The 23,912-nt window shown below is 42.6% G+C and overlaps 3 protein-coding genes across 8 annotated transcripts in view; 2 read left to right on the top strand and 1 right to left on the bottom strand.

Annotated features, from left to right (window-relative positions):
• Window positions 1-714: 714 nt before the first annotated feature.
• Window positions 715-3,283, top strand: LOC127356531 (retinal cone rhodopsin-sensitive cGMP 3',5'-cyclic phosphodiesterase subunit gamma). The gene is made up of 3 exons (XM_051388330.1): window positions 715-826; window positions 2,101-2,258; window positions 2,361-3,283. The coding sequence occupies exons 2-3, from the start codon at window positions 2,116-2,118 to the stop codon at window positions 2,476-2,478; spliced, it is 261 nt and encodes an 86-aa protein (XP_051244290.1). The 5' UTR covers window positions 715-826; window positions 2,101-2,115; the 3' UTR covers window positions 2,479-3,283.
• Window positions 3,284-5,956: 2,673 nt separating this feature from the next.
• Window positions 5,957-10,774, top strand: LOC127356525 (retinoic acid-induced protein 3). Its single transcript, XM_051388320.1, has 4 exons — window positions 5,957-6,401; window positions 7,231-8,435; window positions 9,615-9,670; window positions 9,855-10,774. Exons 2-4 carry the CDS (start codon window positions 7,289-7,291, stop codon window positions 9,942-9,944), a joined length of 1,293 nt encoding a protein of 430 aa, XP_051244280.1. The 5' UTR covers window positions 5,957-6,401; window positions 7,231-7,288; the 3' UTR covers window positions 9,945-10,774.
• A 1,385-nt stretch (window positions 10,775-12,159) lies between these two features.
• The window catches only part of LOC127356524 (RNA binding protein fox-1 homolog 2), a 44,100-nt gene continuing 32,347 nt past the window's right edge, over window positions 12,160-23,912 (bottom strand). For 2 of the 6 annotated variants that reach the window (XM_051388314.1, XM_051388317.1), the window contains 8 exons: window positions 22,982-23,069; window positions 21,710-21,766; window positions 21,251-21,398; window positions 20,058-20,100; window positions 17,638-17,738; window positions 16,359-16,434; window positions 15,942-15,966; window positions 12,160-15,668 (listed from right to left, as the gene is read on the bottom strand). In XM_051388314.1, the coding sequence (XP_051244274.1) occupies window positions 15,538-15,668; window positions 15,942-15,966; window positions 16,359-16,434; window positions 17,638-17,738; window positions 20,058-20,100; window positions 21,251-21,398; window positions 21,710-21,766; window positions 22,982-23,069 (669 nt within the window). In that variant the 3' untranslated portion in view covers window positions 12,160-15,537. Of the gene's footprint in view, window positions 15,967-16,358; window positions 16,435-17,637; window positions 17,739-19,518; window positions 19,562-20,057; window positions 20,101-21,250; window positions 21,399-21,709; window positions 21,767-22,981; window positions 23,070-23,912 lie in introns of those variants that run through there. The other 4 variants (XM_051388315.1, XM_051388316.1, XR_007882003.1 and 1 more) reach the window with 4 other exon arrangements.

Below are 23,912 nucleotides of genomic sequence, written 5' to 3'. Positions count from 1 at the left end.
GCAGCTCTCTCGCAAGGGCTTGCCAAACCCTCAGACACAAATAGGCCTGTAATTAACTTTAATTTGGAAGAAATACTTGGAAAATGAGGTTTACTTAAAGCTGAGAGTGAATTCAAAACTTCCACGCCCTTCTATGCTGTTGGATATGTGATATAACAATAACAACACTTGATGTCCAACAGCTCGGCTCTTAGTACTTAAAATTCACTTTATTTCACAAACCAAAAATGTATCTAGAATTATACGAAGAAGTTGTTCTTTTAGTCTTCATCAAATTCAGTTTAATATCACAAATACAATGTTGTCTCTCAAGGGACGAACTTCTACACAGTAAGTAAAAGAGTCTGACCATTGTTTCAGTGGTGGCTCCAGAGGATCAACGGTGAACAACAACCTGCATGTGAAGACATCGTCTCACATGGACCTGAAACGCGACTAGCATGTCTTCTCCTCTAAAGCTCAGTGCAGGCGTGCTGAGGTTTAGAGGGATAAGCCTGATCAAATCCTTTTAAGATTGATCTTTGACACTGTCTGCCCGACAGTGTACCACCTCTGACATGGCAGGTAGGGGAGGGCAGTGGCGGGTGGGGCGATGAGAACAAGGATACTTGGAGAAGCGGAGGGGGGGGGAGAATATGCTGGTTTGGTCAAGAATTTAGGCTGACCTTTTCTGCTGACCATGTGACTGGAAAAAGGAGGATGTGGGGATTAGGGATGAAGGTATAAAAGCACAACAGACATGACACACATCACAAACTCAAGGAGAAGAAAGAAGCTGCACTGAGCAGAGATCGGCGGTGGCCTCTTGGGATATCTGTGGCAACAGGTGAGAGCAAAATCTACCTCACTGACTTAACTTACTCATGAAATGATTCAAACTTACAGTGTACATTAATTAGAACAGCTGCTGCTTCTACAACCTTTAAAATGTTTGCATGGTACTGAATGTATGTTTGTACTTGTGGACTGATTATTGATAAAAAATAAGTAATGTCAGCACCGAACTAGTTGAGAGTCAGATGAGGATGACTTTAATTGCTGGCTAAAACTGTATACTGATACAGGAACAGCTTGAAACACACCGGAGCAACAGGGTTGAACATGGGTGAAGAAGAAGAGAAGAGGAAGTAGAAACTTCTTATTTATCCAGTGCTTGTTAAGTGTTTTGATGTTGCCATTTAAATGACTAAATAGTGGATAAAAAATAATTAAAAATTGTGGTTGATGTACAGATGCAGTCAAGATCAGAAATGTAATTGGTAAGAGTCTTAAAAGACACAAATAGAACCTTAATTGAGTATGTGCGTAAAGAGGATTGACTTTAGGGGCAACAATCGCAGCAACAGATGGCTGATATCACGTTGGGCACTTTGACTCCACAGCACGGCTTTGGCGCAGCTTCACAGATCCCTACAAATTAGAGTAGAGCAATACAGCCTCTGTAATCCCATCCACCTGCAGTCTAGATCTGCTGTTGCTGATGCAGATGGCACACAAGTGTCAAACCAGGGTGTTTTCAACCTCAAATTGCCTTAACAGGATTACTAGTGTCAGCAGTCAGAGGAAGGGGGGCAAGAAGTAGAGTTTAGGCAGTAAACTGCTTAAGATCAGGTTTGAGACGAGGACAAGGAAAGACAACTGAGAAACCAACACTGATGTGGGTTTGATACTTACTGGTTGATGCAGCCTCCCTAGGTTAGCAAGAAGCCTGTGACAAACTTGACAAATATAGACAAAATACAGTTAAATGAAAGTATAACATAGAAGTTAATAGTTAATAATTTAGTATCTTAAAGTTTGATATCTAAGCCACCAAACATCAGCTAATGTAAACGTCTGAGGTTACAATCAGAGGTTGCTTTACCATTGCACGTCATCCCTGTTGTTCAAGAAGGGCAATTAGTCAACATCAGATCAGAGTGGGATTAGAGCTAATCTGGCGGTTTAAACCAATCTGCATAATCTTCACTGATTGGCACTGAGAGCTGGAAGGAAAAGGATTAACAGAGGGCAGAGGACAAAAGAGAAGAAGTCAGAGAAAGCCACAAGAGAAGGCTACAATCTCTGACATTTTTTAAAAAAAGCTCTTCTGTCTTTCAGTCACCCTCAGCAGCAATGAACTCCGCCCCCCCTGCAGGAAGCGCCCTGGCTCCTGCTGGAGCCGCTGGCCCCACCACACCCAAGAAGGGGCCACCCAAGTTCAAGCAGAGGCAGGCTCGTACATTCAAGAGCAAGGCCCCCAAGCCTGGCCAGAAGGGGTAAAGACCATTTGCATTTTATGAATATGTAACGCAAACAATCAAACTGGGTCATACACCAGGACCAGGGCCACTCACCTCTTTCTGTTTGCTCTTTTCCAGCTTTGGTGACGATATCCCTGGCATGGAGGGTCTTGGCACAGACATCACAGTGGTGTGCCCATGGGAAGCCTTCGGCGACATGGAGCTCAGCGACTTGGCCAAATACGGCATCATTTAAACCTGCTGCCTCCTGCCTTCCTTGCCTGCCTGTACCTCTCCTCTGTCTAATCCTCTCCGCCCTGCCTTCTCTCCACCTCAGCATGGCACGCCATGATAAGGCTGCCGGCGAACCCCCTAATGCCCTCTCGTCTATCTACCTCATGCGTCACTCCACTAAGTGGATGGAAAGCATAATAATGCTCTTATTTTTATATAATTATTATATGATACCGTTTATAGTATATATATATATATACTTGAAATGAGAAGACGAGAAAAAACAACTATACATACCTTACTCCCTTTCCCTTCATCCATCTAAAATAGTCTTCTCCTGACTTCTCCTCCCTCCTCCTTTGGACTTCCCTCTCTCCGTCTGCCACTCCTAACCCACGGCAATGGACGCAAGCAAAACACTAGTTAATACTAGCTTGTATTTGCTTCTAGCTGTCTATTAAAATGTAAATACTTTGTTCTCAGTGCTGAACCTTTTTACCTTGTCTTCCATCCTACCTTTTGTATTTCCTCTTTTATTTTGCATTGTATTTTCTACTCCTCGTGCACAAGGTTACTGTAAACACCAAGCGATGCAAGGAGAGCGTGCAACATGCTGTATTGGTAAAAACTACAATGCACTTTCACACGATGATGGAGGATGAACTCCCTTTAATCCCATCTCTCTCTCCTTGCTGCTATCTGAACCCACGTCCCTCCTTAGAGAAAACAATGGTATATAAGTTTTGCGTTGCAAGCACAACACCACAGAAAATGTACTGTGAACTTGTGTGTCCTGATAGCTGCAGTAAAATGTGTTATTTTTAGTACTCATGTTCGTACGTCTCCTTTTTTTCTCGAACATTTAATAAAAGGGGAAAAAAGCACGGTGGACTTGAAATGAATCACAAGTAAAAACATGGCAAACAAAGGGAAACACACAGAACAATCAGGACTTGAAATCACTAATAAAGGCCTTGGATGAGCATTAACAATAACTAATTTTAAGGCTCCCTGAAATCAACACACTCCCACAAGGCTCTTTGTTAGAAATGGAAAACAAATCACGGTGCTCACTCTCGCAAATGTCATATAACAAAAAACTGTGTTGTTTCTCATCTCACAAGGAAAATGCATGATCTGCTGGTATTCAGATTTAGCTCACAAATCAAACTGTGCCGTAAAGTTGATCCCTCAATATTCAGACAGTGTCTCATGGCTTATGACCTTGTGTTTCTTTGTTGAGAATAAATTATACTCCAGAAGTTCTATAGAATAATATAATCCTTTTCGACTGACGAACATACATTATATATATATTAACGAGAGTCTGATTCATTGAATCTGAATACTTTTGGATCACTTCAAAATCAAACATTGTAAACACTGCATACAAAAAATTTGAATTTCATTCAAATTCCATTTTCAATGCAGATAAAATGCATTTGACATATTCAGCATTTACAGTTGGTCAAATCAAATCACTCTTACAGAAACAGTCCTGGGACAAACTACAGGTGTACTGTGTGTATTCAACAACATGCTGTTTCTTTTGTCTAAGTTTTTGTTGCTGCTATTTTTTAATCAAAGGCTACATGGAGGAGTTCTTGTGTTGCACATTTTTAAGTCAAGGTGATGGCCAGGAACTGAAGGGCGTACAGGGACCATCCATCTGGACTCAGCACCGCTATTTTTTCTCCCGTCAGGTCCGCAGCAAAGTGGAGCACTTGTCTAACAAACTCTGTATGGCACTAATCTGTGCTTAAAAAATGTGCTTTTCATGAGTTAATAAAGCATTGGTTATCATGAAAATCTTTTTAAAATTCCCAAATTATAAAGACATAAACTAAAATGTTACTATCATCTAATTACACATTTTTTCAAATGTAACCTGGCCTGAACATAGTTACCTATTTTTTCTAATCTAATTACATAATCCTGATTTGAAGCAATCCATTACTACCCAACCCTGAATGTTCACAACGATCATGCTTACTTGCAGATGTTTAGCAGGTGTTACCCACTGACATATATAGAGGGTTAGATGTGTACAAAGTGCACCTGTTACCTGCTTAACATCAGCATGTCACCACTGTCATTTACCATGGTCACCATCTTAGTCTAGCATGTTAGCATGCAAACATTTGCTAATTAGCGCACAGCTGTGGCTGACAGGGATGTCATTCATTTTCCAGGTATTAGGTCATAAACCAAAGTATTTGTTGAATTTTTGACGGGATGGTGGTGATGAAAGGTCAGGGGTTCAACCAAGTTTATCCTGAGAGGAACATGAATGTCTGTACCACTTTTCATGGCAATTCATCCCATAGTTTCAAGATATTTCCTTTAAAATAGCAAATATCAACCTCATGGTGGTGTCAGTGATCACCAGTGTCATTCGGATTCATCATCTGGGGACCATGAATGTTTGCACGAAATGTAGCAGCAATCCAACCAAGAAATATTTCAGTTTGGACCAAAGCGGTGGACTAAAAACACCCTAAAAGTCCCATTACAATCATGAGATGTATAGAACTTGTCAGGTTTTATTATTATATTATATTGGCTACTCACCAAAAAGCACCATAAAACATCAAATTAAATCCGGGGATTATCTATACCTATAACAACCTTTAATCTTTGTTCATCTGTTTTAAATACAATAAAAATATAGTTCATGAGTCTGGGGGGGGCGGCGGCAACACTACCACATGGCATCTGTCATCATCCTTTAACACTATCCGTCAACATTTCTCAGACTCTTGGGTTGCTATGGTTTCTCTTTCAAAATAATGACCTGCTATCAGCACTGAGTGGCTGAGTATGTGTGCACAAATGTTACCTTTCTTTCCATTCCAGCCCAACCTAATGACAGTGACAGGGAACTGAGGTTACTCTGAGACACTTAAAATAAATAATGTCACGCTTTAATACCCCTGGTGTAAGGTGACACATCGGGGAGATTCAAGGTTTGAGAGCCTTTGATACACTCAGTAGATGGACGTTAATGTTGTTCCACATTATATATGTGCACACATTCTGCTCCGGCAATAAACAAGCCAGATGATTTAGAGGATAAAGCTCTGTCCCTCTGTGTTTTACACCACTAAAGGTGAATTTAGAGTTAAAGAGTGACTTAAGATTCAACTGAACACACCCTATAAACTCTGAACTTGTCCAGGCATGAATTGAGGTGTTACGTATGGGCTTGTAAAAGACAACAGTCAAAAGCCTAATTCTTGACGCAACTCCCCTGCAGCTAACTCGCTGATTCCAAATGTTGTTGCTGTGATTTACCAGTAACTAAGGTGACGGCTGATCCTGTTCTGTATCCCGGTGAGGGATGAGTCAGTTGGGATCTCACCTTAACTCCCTTACAGCAATGTGCTTCTCACTCCTTCTGAGCATGTTGGCTTTTTACGTGCCATACTTGTACTCCACATACTCCAAATACTCCACATAAAGCACATGTTATCTAGAAACGGGGATGCAAATTCTCATGGGAAATGGATTTATAAATAGGGAAGAGTGAACTCCCCCTCCCTGTGTGTGTGTTTTATGTGTGTATCATCACCTCCAGGTGTGTGAGCCCCACCTATAGTCTGAGGGAGGGACAGGAAAGAGAGACAGGAGGGGTCTAATAGGAAGGTACGAGTCGGGGTACAGGTTTCTCTGCTCCGGCCCAACCCTGTTGATGCAAGGTGAAAACAATCCTCTCTGCCAGTGGCTTCAGACCTCCATCGCGTCCCACTCTTCATAATCTTATCCTCTTACCCCGGCCACGCAGAGATATGGCATCAGGATAAGAAGTGCCTGGCTTCACACTAAGCTGCCCGCCGAAGCTCCAAATATACACTTTTTTTTTTTTTTGTAACTTCAAACTTCAAGACTTTTGGAGTGGGATTTAAAGGTGGAATCAGTTTGGACTCTCATCCTGCAGGATAAAAAGTAAGTTCCTCTGTTTTTACAAAGGCTTGGTCCAGCTCTGGAGATGTCCTCTTATTGTGAGATGTAGCTTTAATGGTCTCAGTCGTGGTCACTGAACCTGAAGCTATTCTTTACAATACTCTTGTCTCTCAGTCTATGTCATAGGTTCTGTCTAATAACAGCTATTATAAGTTGCTAATAATCATCATAAAAGTATCCAGAGCCTTATATTATCATTATCCTTATTATCATTATTCCCCCACTGTTTGATCTCCTGATCGACTGTATAAATGAAGGCCAGTGTCGGGGCAAAGCTGGGTACGAATATTTGTCAGGCGATAAGCCTACTAAAGGTCATATTTGAATCTCTGTCAGCGAAACAAAGGCTCTGTTATGGACTAAAGGAAGTGGCAATCGGCAATCAGGAGTGAATATCTCTCACAGTCCGTACTGCATTAAACCACAGACTCGTGTGTATCCCTTGTCTGTCTATTGTGAGCTGATGCAGCGGAGTAGTTACCTTTCAACCCTGCTCCGCTGTCCCAACCTCACCTTCATGTTGCAGTTGTTTTTCCATCCATTCTCAGCCCTGGCTAACACACTCCTCTGCCTTGTTCTGGCATGTTTATGCACTCCCTCCTCCTGCTCTCTTCACTCTCGCTGTCAAACCGCTCTCCCTTTTTTCTTTTCCACGCTGTGACCTCCTGTCTTCCATTTCATTCTGCTTGTTCCCAACTGCCAGTCAACACGCTGTTAATGTGTTTAGGGAAACTTGTACTTCTTTTTGGTGGTGTTGCCGTCAAACATACACGTGAAGTATTTTGTGCTGACATGTGCTTCTTTGTTTCAGGAGAACAGAGCTTCTATATCAAAGGGCACTTAAAAGGAGGGAGTGATTCCCCACGTGGATGACTAAAATGAATATGGCCTTTTCACCCGAGAAGCACAAATCCCTTTTCCCTCTCCTCCTTCTCTTCTACGTCCCTCTCAGCTGTCTGTGCCAGACAACCAACAACAGCTCAGTCAATATCACAACCAACGCTCCAACCACTTCCTCTCCTTCCTCAAATGTTACTTCCTTGAAAGGTGTGCCAGGCTGCGGCCAAGGACTACACCCCATCTATAGGTACCTGTGTGACCGTCGGGCAGCTTGGGGTATTGTACTGGAGACGCTGGCCTCTTCAGGGTTCCTGTTCAGTATGATTCTCTTCTTGGGCCTGCTGTTCTGGTCCCTTTGGCTCTGTGCTTCATCAAGGCAGAATCGCATTGGCATTGGAGGCACAGTGGCCAACATGTCCATGTTCCTGTTGGCCACAGCTGGGATCTTCGCCATCACCTTCTCATTCATCATCCAACTCACCCCTCAGACCTGCCCCACCAGGATCTTCCTCTTCGCCGTGCTCTTCTCCCTGGCTTTCTCCTGCCTGCTGGCTCGCTGCCTTGCTCTGCTGGGTTTCGCAGCGGCCCGAGGCTGGGGCGAGCCTGCCGTGGCCCTGGGGCTCTTCACCGTGCAGGTTATCATCTCTACCCAGTTTCTGATCCTCGTGCTGGTCCGGGACACGAAACCTTGCGAGTACAGCCAGGAGGAATTTGTCATGCTGCAGATCTACGTGATGTGCCTCCTGGCTATCAGCTTGATCCTGTCCCTGCACTTCCTGTGCCGCTCCTGCTTCACATACAGCTACAGCTACACAGGGGCCACCCACCAGCAGGGGCGGTCACAGGCCATACTGCTCTGCCTCACGCTGCTGCTTTCCGCCTGCATCTGGGTGGTGTGGATCGCCATGCTCACCAGGGGTAACCGTGAGGTGGACCGTCGGCCGCGATGGGACGACCCGGTGCTTAGCATCGCCTTGGTGGCAAATGGCTGGGTGTTATTGATGGGGCACGGGTTGTCTCAGGTCGCCTTCCTCTGCAGGGGGGAGGCCAGGTCCAAGGATATCCCTCTGAGCTTCGCAGGCTGGACCAGCCCCAGTGCTGATATCCCAGGACTGAACAGCCCAAAGGAAGGGAAAGAAAACGGAAGCTATGAGAGCGATGGTGAAAACAGGAGAGGTGAGAGGCTCTCCTCAGGGGAAGTTTGTTAAGTATGTTTAGGGGCAAAGACAGATAAGGACAAGGGCTTCAACTAATAATTATTTTCAATAATAATTAATTGCTGATTATTTCCTTGATAATCAATCTTCACATTACTTTTTAAGTCATTAACCATCATAAAGGACAAAGAAAAACCAGACCCAATAAATATTTACATTTGAGCAATGGATTAATCAGTAGTTGCCAAATCATTTTCTATTGATTATCTTATTGATTAAACAATAAGCTCTGTTAAGTTAATGCTAGTTGGCTGCATTATTAAAGGGGTCTGGGAATTATCACTTTGAAATGTGTACTTGCAAACAAACGTGTACGTACTACAAACCACGATAAAATCATCTCCACACAAACAATATGGAAACTCAGAACAACACATGCTACAGCACAGTGCACAAAGAGGAACAGAGGCCACCAGTTCAAAGTAATCATCAGGAATATATAAGGGACAAACTGAATTGTAACCTGATTGGAGTATAACTCATCTCTTAGCAGTTTTTCCATTGAGTCAGACTAAACAACGGCCACTGCGGCCACAATTAACCATTACAGAATAATAGTAAATGACAAAACAGTACACAGTAGTTGAGTATAACAGTAGTACAACTAGAGAAAAGTCATAAAGTTAGCGAACTGACTCTAATGTCAGTTACACAGCCATATCTTTGTTAACATTAGCCAACATTAGCCATCATTAGCGACCATAAGCTGGTGGTCCAATAGGTCCTGGACCAAGTAAGGCTGCAGCAGCAAATCCTCTGAGTGTATAAAAAGTATTAAAAATGGTACTTTACCTCTTATGAATTCCAATTTTCCATTTGTAAATGGAAACGTGTGTGACTTCTACTTAAGAAAGTTTCACAGTCGTGTTTTTTGCCTCCTGTACAACTAACAATACCTCTAAATGTATAAACCCAACCCTTCAAATAAAAATAGAAGTCTGGCCAGCAATTCCAGATTCACTGAATGACATTCATAATGCTGAAATATAACTAGCCAACATGAACATAAAGAGCCGCTGTCGAACATTACAAAATGAATTCCACTATCAGTCAGCTCTGCTCTCACTGTGGGCCCTTCCTGATGACCACTATATAATGAAGTGATAATTAGCTGACTGTATCATGTGTCTCCCTTCAGGCAGGAGAACTGAGGCATCGCTGCGATCGCCCTACGAGTCTGGATTCTCCATGACAGTGAGTAATAAACTATTAGGATTAACAATCTGATTCAACATACTTTGCAATTAAGCGTGACCTTTCGCTACTGGAGGCAATTATGGCCAAGTCACTGTAAGGTTAATGAATCACAGTTTATCATGGCTGTTAATTGCACTGACATGATGAATGTGCGATTATATGTTCTGTGTGTGTGTTGCAGGAAATCAACCCTGACAAAGACTTCACCATCCCTCGCCCTCAGACCACCAACTACAGGGAACCTTATGATGAATATTACGGACATGACTAAAATCCCACTCACATTCATGTCTGGTTCACACAAACACACACACACACACACACACAAGGCACATAAACTGATACATATCAAAACCAAAGTTGAACTCATGCACTTATCTGTACTTAAAGCACTTGGCACAAAAATGTATTTTTCTACGTTTCATTTTCGTGTATTCGTTCCACTGTTGTAAGAAATGTTACTTCAGATCTGCCAAGAGGATGTAAGATCCTCAAAAAGAAGAAAGAAAGAAAAAAAGACTCCGTAGTATGACTCATCTGCTTGAGTTTCATCATCGAAGCTGGATGGGTCCAGATAGTCCAGCTTTCTTCTGGTGGGAAATCCACATCACAAATGCTGAGTGGAAGTGATTCTCTATGATGGTGTGTGTGTGTGTGTTCACATTGTGTGCTACTCTGAGATGGTATATAATAGCCCTGAGGTGATAGAAGAGGCGTGAAACTGTCACTCTTAAGGTGCCAAACTGCTGAGCAGAGCAGAGGCATCTGTGAATGCTAGAGAGGAGGCATGAAAGGAGAAGGAATGAGAGAGGAGAGGAGAGGAAGGGAAGATGAGATGAGATGAGACAAGACAGGAGGAGGATAGGACAGGAGACCTGTCAGCACTGTGGGAGGCTTGTGCCATCACTGATTAACATCTTCATATTCAAAAGTTACATTACAGTTGCCGGGTTCTGTCGGTGCTGCTGCGCCCAAAACAAGGGATGCGTGAATGTTAAAAGATATGAGGTATACAAGGTACGCCTCTGTCCAGCAACACATATTCTATGATTTTCTACATGTTTGTGACAAGTGTTATCAATAAAAGGCTTGTCTATAAAAGCCCTGATTTGTTTTTCATATTCTCAGAGCTCAACCTCTCCCACTCACATTCTGCACAGACGGCACACCAAAAGGCCAATTACTCCATCAACCAGATTCTGATCCGGCCTCCAGGCACCTGCTTCAAACAAGGGGGCTCGACCACGCAGGGAGCAGGGGGTGCAGTACCACGGTTTAGCCACCAGGGGGCAATGTCTAGGCATAGCAAGTGAGACTGGCTTGCTCACGGTAAATGAGACAAAACCAGTCAGAGGTGACTACCACACTCAAGAAAAGATAAGAGTTTTAGCAATAGCAGCAAAGTAAACCCTTATAATCCCACTTGACTATGATATTACAGTTGCACCATTTACACAGACTTTTTTCACAGCAGCCATTTTGACATTACATAGTAGGGTAAACACAGGTGTGGTACTAATGAAGGTTCTCCTCCAGTCAGGGTGCTGCTGTTGTGCGTGTTAGTTCACTGGGAATGCTCTGCTACACTAAATGGAACAGAACCTTCGTTAGTATCATTAGTAACACTAGTGTTTACCCCATTTCATATCAAAATGGCTGCTGTGAAAAAGGCTTAGAGAATACGTAACAGTTTCAGATAGATTCAGTTTGCGATGGCCTACAGTGACTCTGCCATCCACAAAGGTCAATTCCTCACTTCAATAGACGCAATCTTCACACATCCCCCCCCTTATCAGACGGCCTTCAATCTATTCTTCCAATTAGCACGACTTCAATTACTCAGAGAGAGCATGCCATCAAATTGGCAATTGGCCTCTTGTGCATTAGAGCAATTAGCAGGGATATGAGGTTTCCCGCCACATCCAACCCATTTACGGCCATTGACTCCAGATGCAATTAAAGATTGTTCTAGATTGTTCCCCCTTGTCAGCAATGAAAAAGTCTGAGGCGGCAGAAGAGCTTATCAAGCACTAGATTTGGTCAATGCAACCCAGCCGAGCGGTATTAAATGCGTGCAGTTGTTGCCTCAATCACGCATCTGACTCACACCGGCTTATTGAAAAGTTTCTGCAGTCTGAGCAGGGTTAGCCTGTAATCAAAAGGTTGCAACCGCTGGTTGTTAAAGCAAAAAGTGCACTCCTTTATCTCCTTTTGGTGCAGGGGTTTGTACTATTTAAGCCAATCTCTCTCTCCTGATCGGGTAATGTCTTTCCAGCCAAACACTGGAAAGAAAATGATAAGCTGTAGACAATCGTAGGAAGGAAATACCATAATGGTTAGCAGCTCCAAAATCAAGAAGCTTATCTGGGAGTGTGCTCTATCACCTCCTGATAACCAGTGCATGTACAGTGGGCGCGCTTTGGTGCACAATGTTAAACCAGAGCAATAAGCACGGGGCACAGGTAATAAGTATTCAAAGACCAGTATAAAAACCAAACTGTTTATTTATTATATACATTCAATAATAATGAAGAGAATAAACAGAAGGCAAACACAAGGATGGCAAAATAAAACATTGTGAGAAAATACATGTCACTTATTGAAAAAAAAAAAGCACTAGGATAAATGAGCTTTTAAAGAGCATGTGACATAAAAAATGAATCCACATGCAATTCAAACTCATTTATTAAATCCCTGTACAAAACAACACTCCCACTGGGTTGACTTGAGCACAGTGCAGGGAGTCGGGGTCAGCAGCTGAGGATAACGTTTGCCTTCTGTGTCATTCCAGCACACCTCTGCGGTGATTCTGCGGCCTCCCAAATAAGATTTACTCCCATTAGAAGAGACATAAGCGAGCAATAGTGAAACCCACAGGAGTCACCGCAGCCGCACCAGTCGCTGCTCCATAACGATAACACCTCAACGTGAGCCGCTGCCAACTGGATGAGTGAGGTGGAAACGTTGCTAAATGAGCGTCTAATGTAGGCAGGTATATAATAACACACTCTGTATCGGCCCTGAAGCGGGCAGCTGCTGCCAGATCACCTGCCTCATCTCTGCGCAGAGGCTGTTTTCCCTCCACAGAACTTAAGGTCGAATTATCTTCGAGTGGGTCAATGTCCTCGCAGTTTTTTGAGTTTTATTTTCATTATAAAAAGGAAACCACCGGGGTCCAGACATACCAAATTAAACTTTACACATCTGATATGACTGGTGATTACCACGACGACCACAGAGGCACAGAGCAGAGATAACCCAGATTACTGAAGCGGACCCTTCCATTAAGCGACTGTGGGCCACTTGCTTCTCCCCTCCCTGCTCGGACAATCTACTGGACCATTGCTGAGACTCCTCGTCACTCCTGTCTCCTCGCATCACATAACATCCGAGTTCTTTCTTCCTCCTGCCTCGTAAACACCCCACCCTCCTACCTAATCTTCCTCCTCCAGCACTATGATTTGAATTCATGCACAAATGAAAAGATTCTCTGACCGACACCCTTCCTCTCGCACAAAAGCATGCATAGCAACACTTCTGATAATACTTGTAAGGAATAATAAGACAAAAAAAGAGGTAATGCGCGTCAAAAATACTCATTGGACCTACTGCACACAGTTTTCACAATCATACAAAACAATGTTACCCCTCCTCGCACTGTCCGCTCCACCCTGAGCGCACTGTACCCCCTGAAAAAAGTGTATAAAAAAAAAGACAGCAGGGGACGTTGTTATCCTGTCAGCTAATGATTAATGGCTCAGCTTCTCACCTTCACCATCACCGCCACAATTCCCCCGAACTAACCACCCACACATTGTTTCATTGTTCAAAAAAAAAGGTGCCTGCTGCTGGGCCACAGGGCGCTTTCGACATTGTGTGGATGTTTCCCCTCCATTTACTGTGCCTGTAATTTGGCCCTACTGGCAAATGCAATTCTAAATATCCTCTCTCTTTCTGCATATCCCTCATGACTCCATCTGCTCTGATTTCCCTTGTCTACAGCAAACACCTCTGCATCTACAGAGTGTTTGTGTGTTAACAAAAAAAAAAAAAGAAAAGCCAATAAATTAATGTGTGGACTGAATTAAATTTAACGGGGTTGTTGCTGTTTGCTGCAACCTTTTAAATGTGGAGTTTGTTGCCTTTTTGTGGAAGCTGCTTCGATGACGCTTCCCAGGGAGCTGTTTTGACTCTGCACTGAAAAATACAGCTTCAACCCACAGATTAAAATATATATATATATATATATAACAAAAAAAAAACCCAAATAATAATAAATCAACAACAAAAATAAGAAATACATCAGGACCAAAAATGTGCTTTCTTCAGAAAATCTTTGGAACCAAAAAGGCAAATAATAGCAATAACAACATAGTGAGAGTATATGGAGATGTGATACATACAGGACAGAGACTTGGTCTATAAATTGTCTGGCTGTCAGTCTTTTAATGATGCCTTCAGACAGACTGGTAAGGAGAACTTTAAAATTATTCGGACTGAACAATCCCAGAGAGCATGATGAGGGATTTAAAACGACAAAGCGATGCTTGCGGACAGTGTATGTGGTGTCCTGTCACATTAAAAATGATGAATATAAATAGAAAACTGATAAATTCTCATTACTGCAAGACTCCATTACGTGACTGCAACCTCTCTCTTTCACTGTACTCTAATCTGGGCTGTTCTGTTGGGACCTACTCTTCCGCTGAGTTGAGATCAGACACCATTTCCACACACAGAGCTCGAGCACAGAGCAGCCCTGCCTGAAGCCTGCAGGCATTAATATCTCAACTGGCCGGGAGGGATTCCCGTTTGGCTGACTGGCAGATGATTAGTCTCCCGTGTGGGTGCTCCCGCTTCAAATCAGCTTTTTTCTAAATCTTGTTTGTTAGTGTTCGATTGGTTCTTTGTCCATCTGACCCGTTCATTCACTGCATCGCTACTACGGCTGGAATGTCTGACGGTTTAGGAGACAGAAAGAAATGTAGCGAGTCCTTTTTTGGAAGAAGCACTATGAGTGTAGATCAAGGATGAGCCTCGGAGGGGAAGTGCACTGAATTCTCAAAATGGACATACGCACAGGGTAGTTCAGAGCGAGAACATCCCGACTTAGTGTTGCAGTTACAGTAATAAATGGAGTATGGGCAGACCAGCAATAAGGACAAATGAATGGCTCTGTCACTGAACTCAATGGACAGTTTCAACGCATCCGCATTATACAGAATGACATTTCTATGCAACTTCTTATCAATCGCAGCAAAACAAATGGATGAAAGAAAAACTGAGGTAATGCAGAAAAAAAACAAAGTCACTTGGTTTTTTTTTCCTTGTCATTTTCACACTTTTTTTTAAGCATTAGTTTTGTATCCTTGTGTTTCTTTTTACACTTGGGGGAAGTTGAAAAACGACAAAAAGAAACTTTTTCCCATGCTGTGGTGTTTATAGTTTGTCGTTACTGGGACGACAGTGGTTTCTGTCAGACAGACGCTCCCAAGCTGCCCCCGGCTGAGTGCTCGGTGTTCCAGCTTTACGAAATAACACGAATAATTCCTACATCTTCTGTACTGAGTAGTCCGAGTTTGATTCATTTTTTTTTTATTATTATAACACAATGCTTAACCAGAGGGTCTGCTGTAATGTAGTGTTTAAAAACGTAAGTACCTTTAATTTTTTTTTAGTAATGTTGTGCTGTGGCATCATTCTGTGCAGGCCAACACTACAGGAGAAACGTAGAGGGAACCGTGTACTTGGTGTTACATGTGTGTGTGTGTGTGTGTGTGTGTGTGTGTGTGTGTGTGTGTGTGTGTGATACAGGTCTGATTAGGTCTTATAGGGCAGTGGATATACTGTAAGTTCAGAGACTTTTAAGGAAAAAAAGGTTTGTAGTGTGCAGGATCACACAGGAACAGCAGTCTCTCTCCTTCCAGGTCCCGTGTAGTGTTTCTAAAAACCGTCCGAAATTGTGTGCCCCCGTAGTTCAAAGCAGTGGGAGACACTGGTGGCAGTTTTGTCAATGTTTCCATGTCAGCGACGGACAGAAGAGTACAGAAACAGAAACAGAGTTCGAGTTAATGATGTGGCAAATGACCTCTTGCCACAAAAAAACAAAACAAAAAAAAAAAAAAAAAAAACACATGAGTTGTCACTATAGTCCGCCTGCAGAAAAATGGAGGGGAGCTGCTGCCAGACAAAGAACTTGAAAAAGGGATTTGGAGCGATGTGAAATTCCTTGGGTGTGATTTGTGGTTTTAGTAAGGAGCAAACCTACTGTATCCCGCCCGGTATAAACTGGCCTGAAAGAGACAGAAGGGACAATACAGTCACTGAGTGGAAAATATGAACAAATACAGCTATATATTATTGTTTTGAGTTTAAACATACCCCAAATCCACAAATGATACATTTATTGACCCAAAACTGCAACTATATACCCGCATTTAATCATTCATTGTTTTTAGGACAGTTTCAGTGCAATGTTCTACTGAGGACACACAAGAAAAAGGTTGCATTGTGGATCCACAGAAGAGCTTAACATGAGCACACCCTGTGCATCTACTTTGTATTCCATTCTCCTCCTCATAGAGAGAGAGAGACTACGGTGCATCTTAAAACTTCCCTTTGAAATAATACAACTAATTGATGTACCACGCTGGTTGTTTTGTAGTGCTTGTGTCAGTTTTCTCACCATGGCTCCCACTCCGTAAGCAGCAGCAGCTGGGGTTAACGCGTGGTAGGGATCTGTAGTGTACACCCGGCCATAACTAGCAACACAGACACAACATACACAAAATTACTCATTTGAGTTCAAAAAAGACAATATTATTACAGGAGGTACCCTGTGGAGTTTCTGACAGTCCACACAGAGCTGGTTATATTTGTAAAATAATCTTTTTCTCTCTTTTTTTTTTAGCCCTCTGTCAAGACCTGATCAGCATTTTTCTTGCCCAACACCAGTCCTTTTCAAAAAAAGCTTTCAAAGTGTGCCAATCTTAAAATGCTCTGTGTGTCTGTGTACGGGGAAAACCAAACTCTTGCAAAGCAGTGATGTAAGCTGCTTAAAAAGGACTCTTTCTCTCTGATCATTCATTTTAAATGTCAATGTAGCCCATCATTGCCATTAACCTCATTTATGTTGATTTTGTAGACGTGATCGTGAAAAATAATGATTTGGTCAGCTGAGCAGTCTGTCACACTCTTTACCAAATGCAGGGTTTGACAAATAGAGAGGGCGGAGTGTAACAGGTTAAGCCCAGTTTTATTTTCTGTACAATAACAACCTGGAAACATGAGCGTGGACGCAAGTTGTTTACACATAAAAACGTTTAAGAATTAGACGGTGTAGTGTAGATGTACACACTGCCTTTGGGTGAAGAACACTTAATGTAAATGGAGCTTTGTTTGTTTACAAGAAAACTCCACAGGGTACTTTAAAGCCAAGTTTGCACTTTGTTTTGTCACAATTCACTTTATTGTTTTGTAATTTGCACAAAATGCTGCTCCAGAAGGCACATTTGGAGAAGATACTGTTTTAAATTAGTTATCAGCGCTGATATGGTTTAATATATTCAATTCATTAAGAATGCGCAATCACTTAATTACATTAGTTTGGTTCCCTGACGTCCATGTTGGCATTCAGGTATTCCACTGCATCTAATCTTTTCCTGAGATACAAGATTACATTTTCATGGTCAAAGGCTTGCTGGCTTTCACTATTATCTTATCGACTTGTATCCATTGATCAGTGCTGTGTTATTGAACTTAAATGTCCTTATATATGTATTCACCATGTGTTTAGATTGTCCTCAGCCAACCAGTTCTTCTAAAGACAGCCACTGCCTCCAATCTGTACTGAAACTGCCTTCTGACACTACAATCCATCCTTACAGTGTGCATCGCAGCAGTTCTGCCATACAGTGAGGTGTGTGTGTGTGTGCTTGTTCATTAATGTCCCGGGTTGACCTCACCTGTCACTGTAGGCGGCAGCTGCGGCGGTTGCTCCGGTTACGGCCGCAGGCTGGGCGTAGCGATAGGCAGCAGCGGCAGCGGCAGCAGCAGGGTAGCCTCCCTAGAGACACACACACACAGACACAACAGAACTAACTCATACGCCCTTGAGGATGTAGACACCTGTGCTAAGGTGTGTAAATGACTGGTGGTGGGGGCGAGGCGCCATATTGAGATGGAATATACTGACATTGAGAAACACTTATATATGCAAATATGTATGACTACCTTACAATAAATGTCCTGTTTGCTAATTTTTTAATAAATCCTATAAATGATTACTGTATATTTTTACTGTATGTAATATTTGATGCACAATTCAAAGGTAAAATTTGACAATATAGCATATAAATGATACATTCATTTTAAAAATACTTCTATTTCCTTGTATTCAGTAAAAAATGACTTTTTACTAACATTTACAATAACATTTCCTCACATATACTGAATGTACTGAACCCGTTTATCATATTCATATATATTATATAGAGATATATATATATATATTCACAAGTGAAATAGGGTGTGTGTCAGTATATTGCATTTCTGTATGGGGAAAGGAGAAGGTGGATGTTGGATGTGGGACCAGAGTGTTTTATCAGTGAGACAGAGAGAGGAAATTGGACGGTCGAGGTTGAGTTAGATTGTATTATTACCACTACGGGAGAGGGAGAGGTAAAAACAGTGGGAGACAAAATGTTCACACAGTTGAGGCCTTATAGAACCCTCATTGTCTCGTCAGGACAGAAAATCAAATAATGAACAGATACAACGAGGGAGCACCTACAGTTATAGTACACTAAAGGTTACTAGAGTCAGAAGTCCTAGTGGAGACATATTTATGACAAAAACGGCTTTTGTTATTATTATTATTATTATTTGTGTTCTTTCACATGGATTCAGGAGACAGAAAAAAGAGGAAGATGGGAAAAAAAGTCACACACACAAACACACCCACACAAGCCTATACTGACTAAAAATCATCTCCTCGCACTGAGACTGCATGCATGAACCCAAATTAAAAGCTCAACACAACACCACTGCATTTGGACCTGATCAGAACAGAGCACAGCAAAGCACAACAGAAACGCCCCCAGCATTCTCTGAGACGGCTGCAGGACACGCAGCAAAGAGGGAGGGGGGGGCGGGGGTCGAAAAAATGGAGGGGTTATTAGGGGGAGAGAGCAAGGCCTTCTAGTTGGGTGGAGGGAAAGGAGCAGTAATACAGTATGTCTGCATGCAGCAGCGGATCAGCACATGCTTGATAATCATCCTGGGAGGGGTTGGGGGGTGGTTAATTCAGGAAGAGACCGTGTTCTCCGTTTCAACTTGCAGGAGTATTTTATATCCCAGGCTAACATTGACTGGGCGATTGCTGCAAAATGATCGTTAACCATCATGGTTGCATCCAATTTGAAAATATCTGCTGACAATTTGTATTTTTCTTTTTTAACGTTTATGAGACGTAGGTGTACTTTCTCTTTTTGTGCCTACAAGAGAACAAAATAGGATGGGTGCCATTTTTTTTTTCTTCTCAAAACTAGCCGAGCAGACAAAAGAGACCAGGTTCTCTTTTGAACAAAGTGGTGAGAAAAAATATACACTCAGTACAATTTAGTAGTTTAGTAAACAAACAAACAAAGCCCTTCCCCACAATCTAAAAAAAGTGCACATTTCAGTGAGTTAGTAGAAAAATAAAGAAAAATTCAAAGCATTTAAAAAAAAAAAAACAACTAAAAGAAAACATGTTCCAGATCAGATCAGAAGATGATTCATAAGATCAGAGGAGGTAGTACAGTAAAACAATGCACACTGTGGGTTTGGTGTTGAGTTGACCCTACCTGAGGCAATCTGGGACTAAGGACTGAGTCCTGAAACACTAGTCTATAGAGAGAACAGAAACAACCGTTGTCAACCTGGATACACACACACACACACACACACTCTTGTTCAAACGCACACAAGCACACACACACACACACACACACACTCTCGCACACTGACGCACGCTACCGCATCCGCCCACAGAGCAGCCTTTATAGTGGTGTCACAAAGATTTCGCAGCTCTCTATTTTTTTTATCAGTATAACTTATTTTGACCCAAACTGTATAATGAGGGACGTTTTCTGTCACAACAATAAAATAATCCTGAGGCAAAAAAACCCCCAACAGCTTTTATCATGGGTGATCTTGTGTTCATTTGTTACAAGTGGTGCGCTGTGTTTCTAAACTGTGGGCTCATTCACCTTAATGCAGGCAGCTCTGTGCAGCGCATGACTGGACGCAACATGCAGAATCACCCCCAGAGAGGAAAGAGCAGGAGAAAGCCGTGAGGGGAGGGACAGAGAGGGTGTGTTGGGTGGGAGGTGAGTTTACTTACATACAAGTCTGCGGCTCCGTAAAACCCATCCTGATACACCACGCTGAGAGAAGAACGAGGGAGAGAAAGATGGAGGGGGAGGGGGAGGAGAGTAGGAGGATGTAGTGGAGTGAGGGGGAGGAGGTTGCAAACGGGGTGGTGCACAGTCCCAAAACCAGAGTGGATGAACGTCACAACACAGCAAAAATACAAAAAGAGGGAAGAGAGGGAAAGAAAGAGAGATGGAGAGAGAGAGAGAGAAAAAGTAGTTAATTTCACACCCATGCAGCATGCAGAGGAAATACAACTTCCATTTAAGCTCCACAACTGAAACCAAAAAACATTAAACAATAGACTCTTGGGGCTCATAGATAAAGTTCATGGAACTGAAATGAGACCATAAACTGCTATTGTTCCCCTACTACGAGAACAGCAAGGCAGTAAAGGTTACTTTGAGTGGATAATTTTATGTGGAGAGGTGTCGGCTTTTCAGTGGAGCAGATATGGAGAGGGTATTTCCTGCAGCCCCCAATTTCATCTTGTTTAGCTTCATTTGAACGTCATCACAGTAAGCAGTCACAGGGCCATTAACCAATCAATTCTGCTTTGATCTCAATATCATAGCAGTCACAACCCCATTAGCCAATCATCACAGCACAGCAACGACATGCACAGTAAACACATACTGAGGGGACATAAAACACATTCACAGTAAACGTGAATCATTTGTAGCAAATCTGTGTGCAGGGTGTCTGCTTCTGCATAATGACTCTGTGTGTGTGTGTGTGTGTGTGTGTGTGTGTGTGTTTATTCAAATCTGCTGATGGTGGTATCTGTGTGTTTATTCAAATGAACCTTCAAATGGTGCAATCCCATCAGTGCGTCATACTCGGCTGACTAGCTTGTGAAATGACTGACAATGTGCCAGTTGGACTGCTGAAGAGAGTGAAGTGTGAATAATGTTTGAGCACGAGGAGTGTATGAGCACAGCTGCGTTAAACAGAAACCTGGTCAAATAGAATGGAAAATGATTTGGAAAATGATTTGGAAAATGGCATGCATGAGGTGTCCCTCAATAGATTTACTAGGCACTGAACAAAACTATTGATCTTGATCTTTTTGTATCTCTAAACTGTGTTATATAAAACACATACAGGAGATCTGGGACAGCTACAAAGCACAGGGAGTCAACAGTTCTCGTTTATCTTTCTCACCCAGGATAGGCAGGGATGGCAGGCTGAGGAACTGCAGCCCTCACCGCACTGTAGACGGGTCGGCCTCGGCCCCTGAGGTGAGCGCCGCGGAACGCTGCTGCAGCCGTGGTGGCTGCTGCTGCTGCAGAAGGGTAGGGAAACCCTGGGACTGAAGGAGGAGGAGAGAAAGCAGAGGATTTAGGGAGGAAAGAAAACAACGCAGGAAGGAAAAGAACAAAGTGAATGAAGAAAATAGGGGTGAGGCCCAGAATGAATTAAAGAGAAAAGAAAGAGCAAAGAGAGAGGGGGAATAATCCAACTGTAGCCTTCAGGCCTTGATATTAATACAAGTGTCAGTGAGGAGAAATGCTAGGCAAGCAGTGCATTAATATAAATTAAAGATCGGAATGTGAGTCAAATTTTAAGTCGGCTGTAGAGACAGGTGTTAGTGTGGGTAAGGGAGCTAGAGAGTGGCTTTACCTGCGTAGAGCTCCGGTCCATACATGGCCCCCACCATAGGACTCAATTTCCACCCCGCTGATAGTCACACAGAGAAGAAGGGGAGTTCATTAATACGTACACAGAACATATCATCCTATATGCCTGCTGCACTTGAACATACATGCTGTTGTATACAGAAACATTTTATACACACATTTCACAGCTTTTCACCTTTATTGTTGCCATTTATAGTTCACTAGGTGCTTTAGAGAAGTTTTATCAAAGTATAGTCAAGTCTGAAAGACTTAAGGGACATCCACACCAAGAACGATAACTATACATGTATCTTTAAAAAAAATAGCTCACACTCAAGTGGATGGCAGACTCCACATGAGAGCAATGAGAACGACAGTGGTGAACGATATTGTTGTGCTCAGAGCAATTTGATGAAAAATATTGTGGTACACAACTTATTAAACGCTTATAAAAAATGATTTAAGGCTGCTAATTAAACAAAAACATCTAAGGCGCTGATTTTCCTAACTCCTCTCGTCTCTGAAGATCTTAGTGAACCCATATCCTTCTGGTTATCTTTTTGTTTCTCTGCGCAGCGTACAGCACTAACAGCTCATCAATGTACATTTTCCTAAGCTGCTGACACACCTGGACCGCACAGCGTGTTGGGGCCACTGTTTACACAAAGTTAAGTCCATCAGTGTCAATGCTTACATCGTTATCTTTATATATATTGTAATAATCATTGTTCTTGGTGTGGCCCTTAGCTCAAAACTACACTGGAAGTTAGACGAATAAATAATGGAAAAGGAAGAACTGCTTCCATGTTAATCAACTGAATGTGTTATACTGGCACTGCAAGGTGAAGCAGCACAGACACTGGATTCAGCTCTGACTGCACTTTTTGTTGCTGTGTGTTGTCCAGCAAAAAGACGATACATGGTGGTGATAGATGAATAGCAGGGTTCCCGGATGGCTGTGGCAGCACATAAACATTCATAGGACAACACAGCTGTCGTAATATGACAGCTTTCTCTTCTGCGGTCTGTGGAGTTGATCGGGAGAACGTGAGCTCAGCTTTGAAGTCAACTGACATCATGGCTGGTAGGTGGTAGCAAAAATAAAACTAAGATCAACGGCATTATATTGTTAGGCTGTTGTCCTCCTACAAGAGGGAAGAGTGCGGCTGCACTGTGTATTTTACTGCCTACGTCTGCCTCGCCCTGTGTACCTGAGCTGTTTGGCTTATTAGACGGGCCACGGTTCATTGTTAGTGTGTGTCAGTGTGGTTGTTACCATAAGGCAGCGTGCTGAGAGCCTCTCCGTTAGGGTAGGGGCTGACCATTTTCTTGTTAGTCATCACCCTGGCGGTGGCGTTATTCACCTGAGGACGGAGGAGCAGACGGTCAAAAACACAGACACAACAACTCAACAGAGGAAACTAAAGAACAGCACAGACTCAAACATAAGAGTGGATTACATTAAATAGGTCTGCTGTTATGTGCTGGTATTACGTTTGCCTCCATTTTTATTCATCTTGGTGCATCTCTGAGGTTGACAATGTTATTATCTGTGTATATTTATTTCTACTAGGTCATTAAATGTGAATACTAGTGTCATTTGGACTACATAATTTTTAGGCTGTTACATAACCTTGTTTTCATTGTGAAAATGCATGGCTGACGACGTAAAAGCTGGCGTAAAATTGGCTTAAAAGTTGGCACAAATGATGGCACTGACATGACCATGCAGAGACATGTTCTCCAGGGATTATTTTCTGGTAAAGATTCCAGTTTCTTTCTGTTGGTGTCATGTGTAAAATACTGCACACTGTTTACCAGTGTGTTCAATGTGGAAGGAGCTTGTGACATGGATGCCCTCTTTCAGTGGTTTGTGTTGGTGTACATGTCTATGTTTGTATGTAAAAGCAGGTGGGGACTGTTTGGGGGATGGGGGGGGGTTTAAGTCATCATGCAAATAAAAGCAAGCTGCCCAGTAGACATTTGGTGATTCACTGTGGAGGGATATAAGGGCTGCCATGGGTGACATTGTTGCTGTTGTGACTACACATGGGGGGGGAGACGACACAGCAAAAGAAACTGAGCTGTACTTTTTTGCTTAAGTATTGTAGATTGTTTTGAGGTGTGTGTGTGGGTGCATGCTGGCTGACATTTCAGTCTAATGCTTAGGCTTTCAATCCAAGATGGCTGATAATCTCCTCCCTGAG

Source organism: Dicentrarchus labrax, unplaced genomic scaffold (genome assembly GCF_905237075.1).
Source record: "Dicentrarchus labrax unplaced genomic scaffold, dlabrax2021, whole genome shotgun sequence".
Classification (NCBI taxonomy): Eukaryota; Metazoa; Chordata; class Actinopteri; family Moronidae; genus Dicentrarchus; species Dicentrarchus labrax.
This window is presented reverse-complemented; position numbering and strand designations above follow the sequence as displayed.

Coding starts and splice junctions, on each gene's coding strand:
- LOC127356525 (XM_051388320.1), top strand. CDS start 7,289: ATGACTAAAATGAATATGGCCTTTTCACCCGAGAAGCACAAATCCCTT. Junction 8,436..9,614: donor CGATGGTGAAAACAGGAGAG/GTGAGAGGCTCT, acceptor GTCTCCCTTCAG/GCAGGAGAACTGAGGCATCG. Junction 9,671..9,854: donor AGTCTGGATTCTCCATGACA/GTGAGTAATAAA, acceptor TGTGTGTTGCAG/GAAATCAACCCTGACAAAGA.
- LOC127356531 (XM_051388330.1), top strand. CDS start 2,116: ATGAACTCCGCCCCCCCTGCAGGAAGCGCCCTGGCTCCTGCTGGAGCC. Junction 2,259..2,360: donor CCCAAGCCTGGCCAGAAGGG/GTAAAGACCATT, acceptor GCTCTTTTCCAG/CTTTGGTGACGATATCCCTG.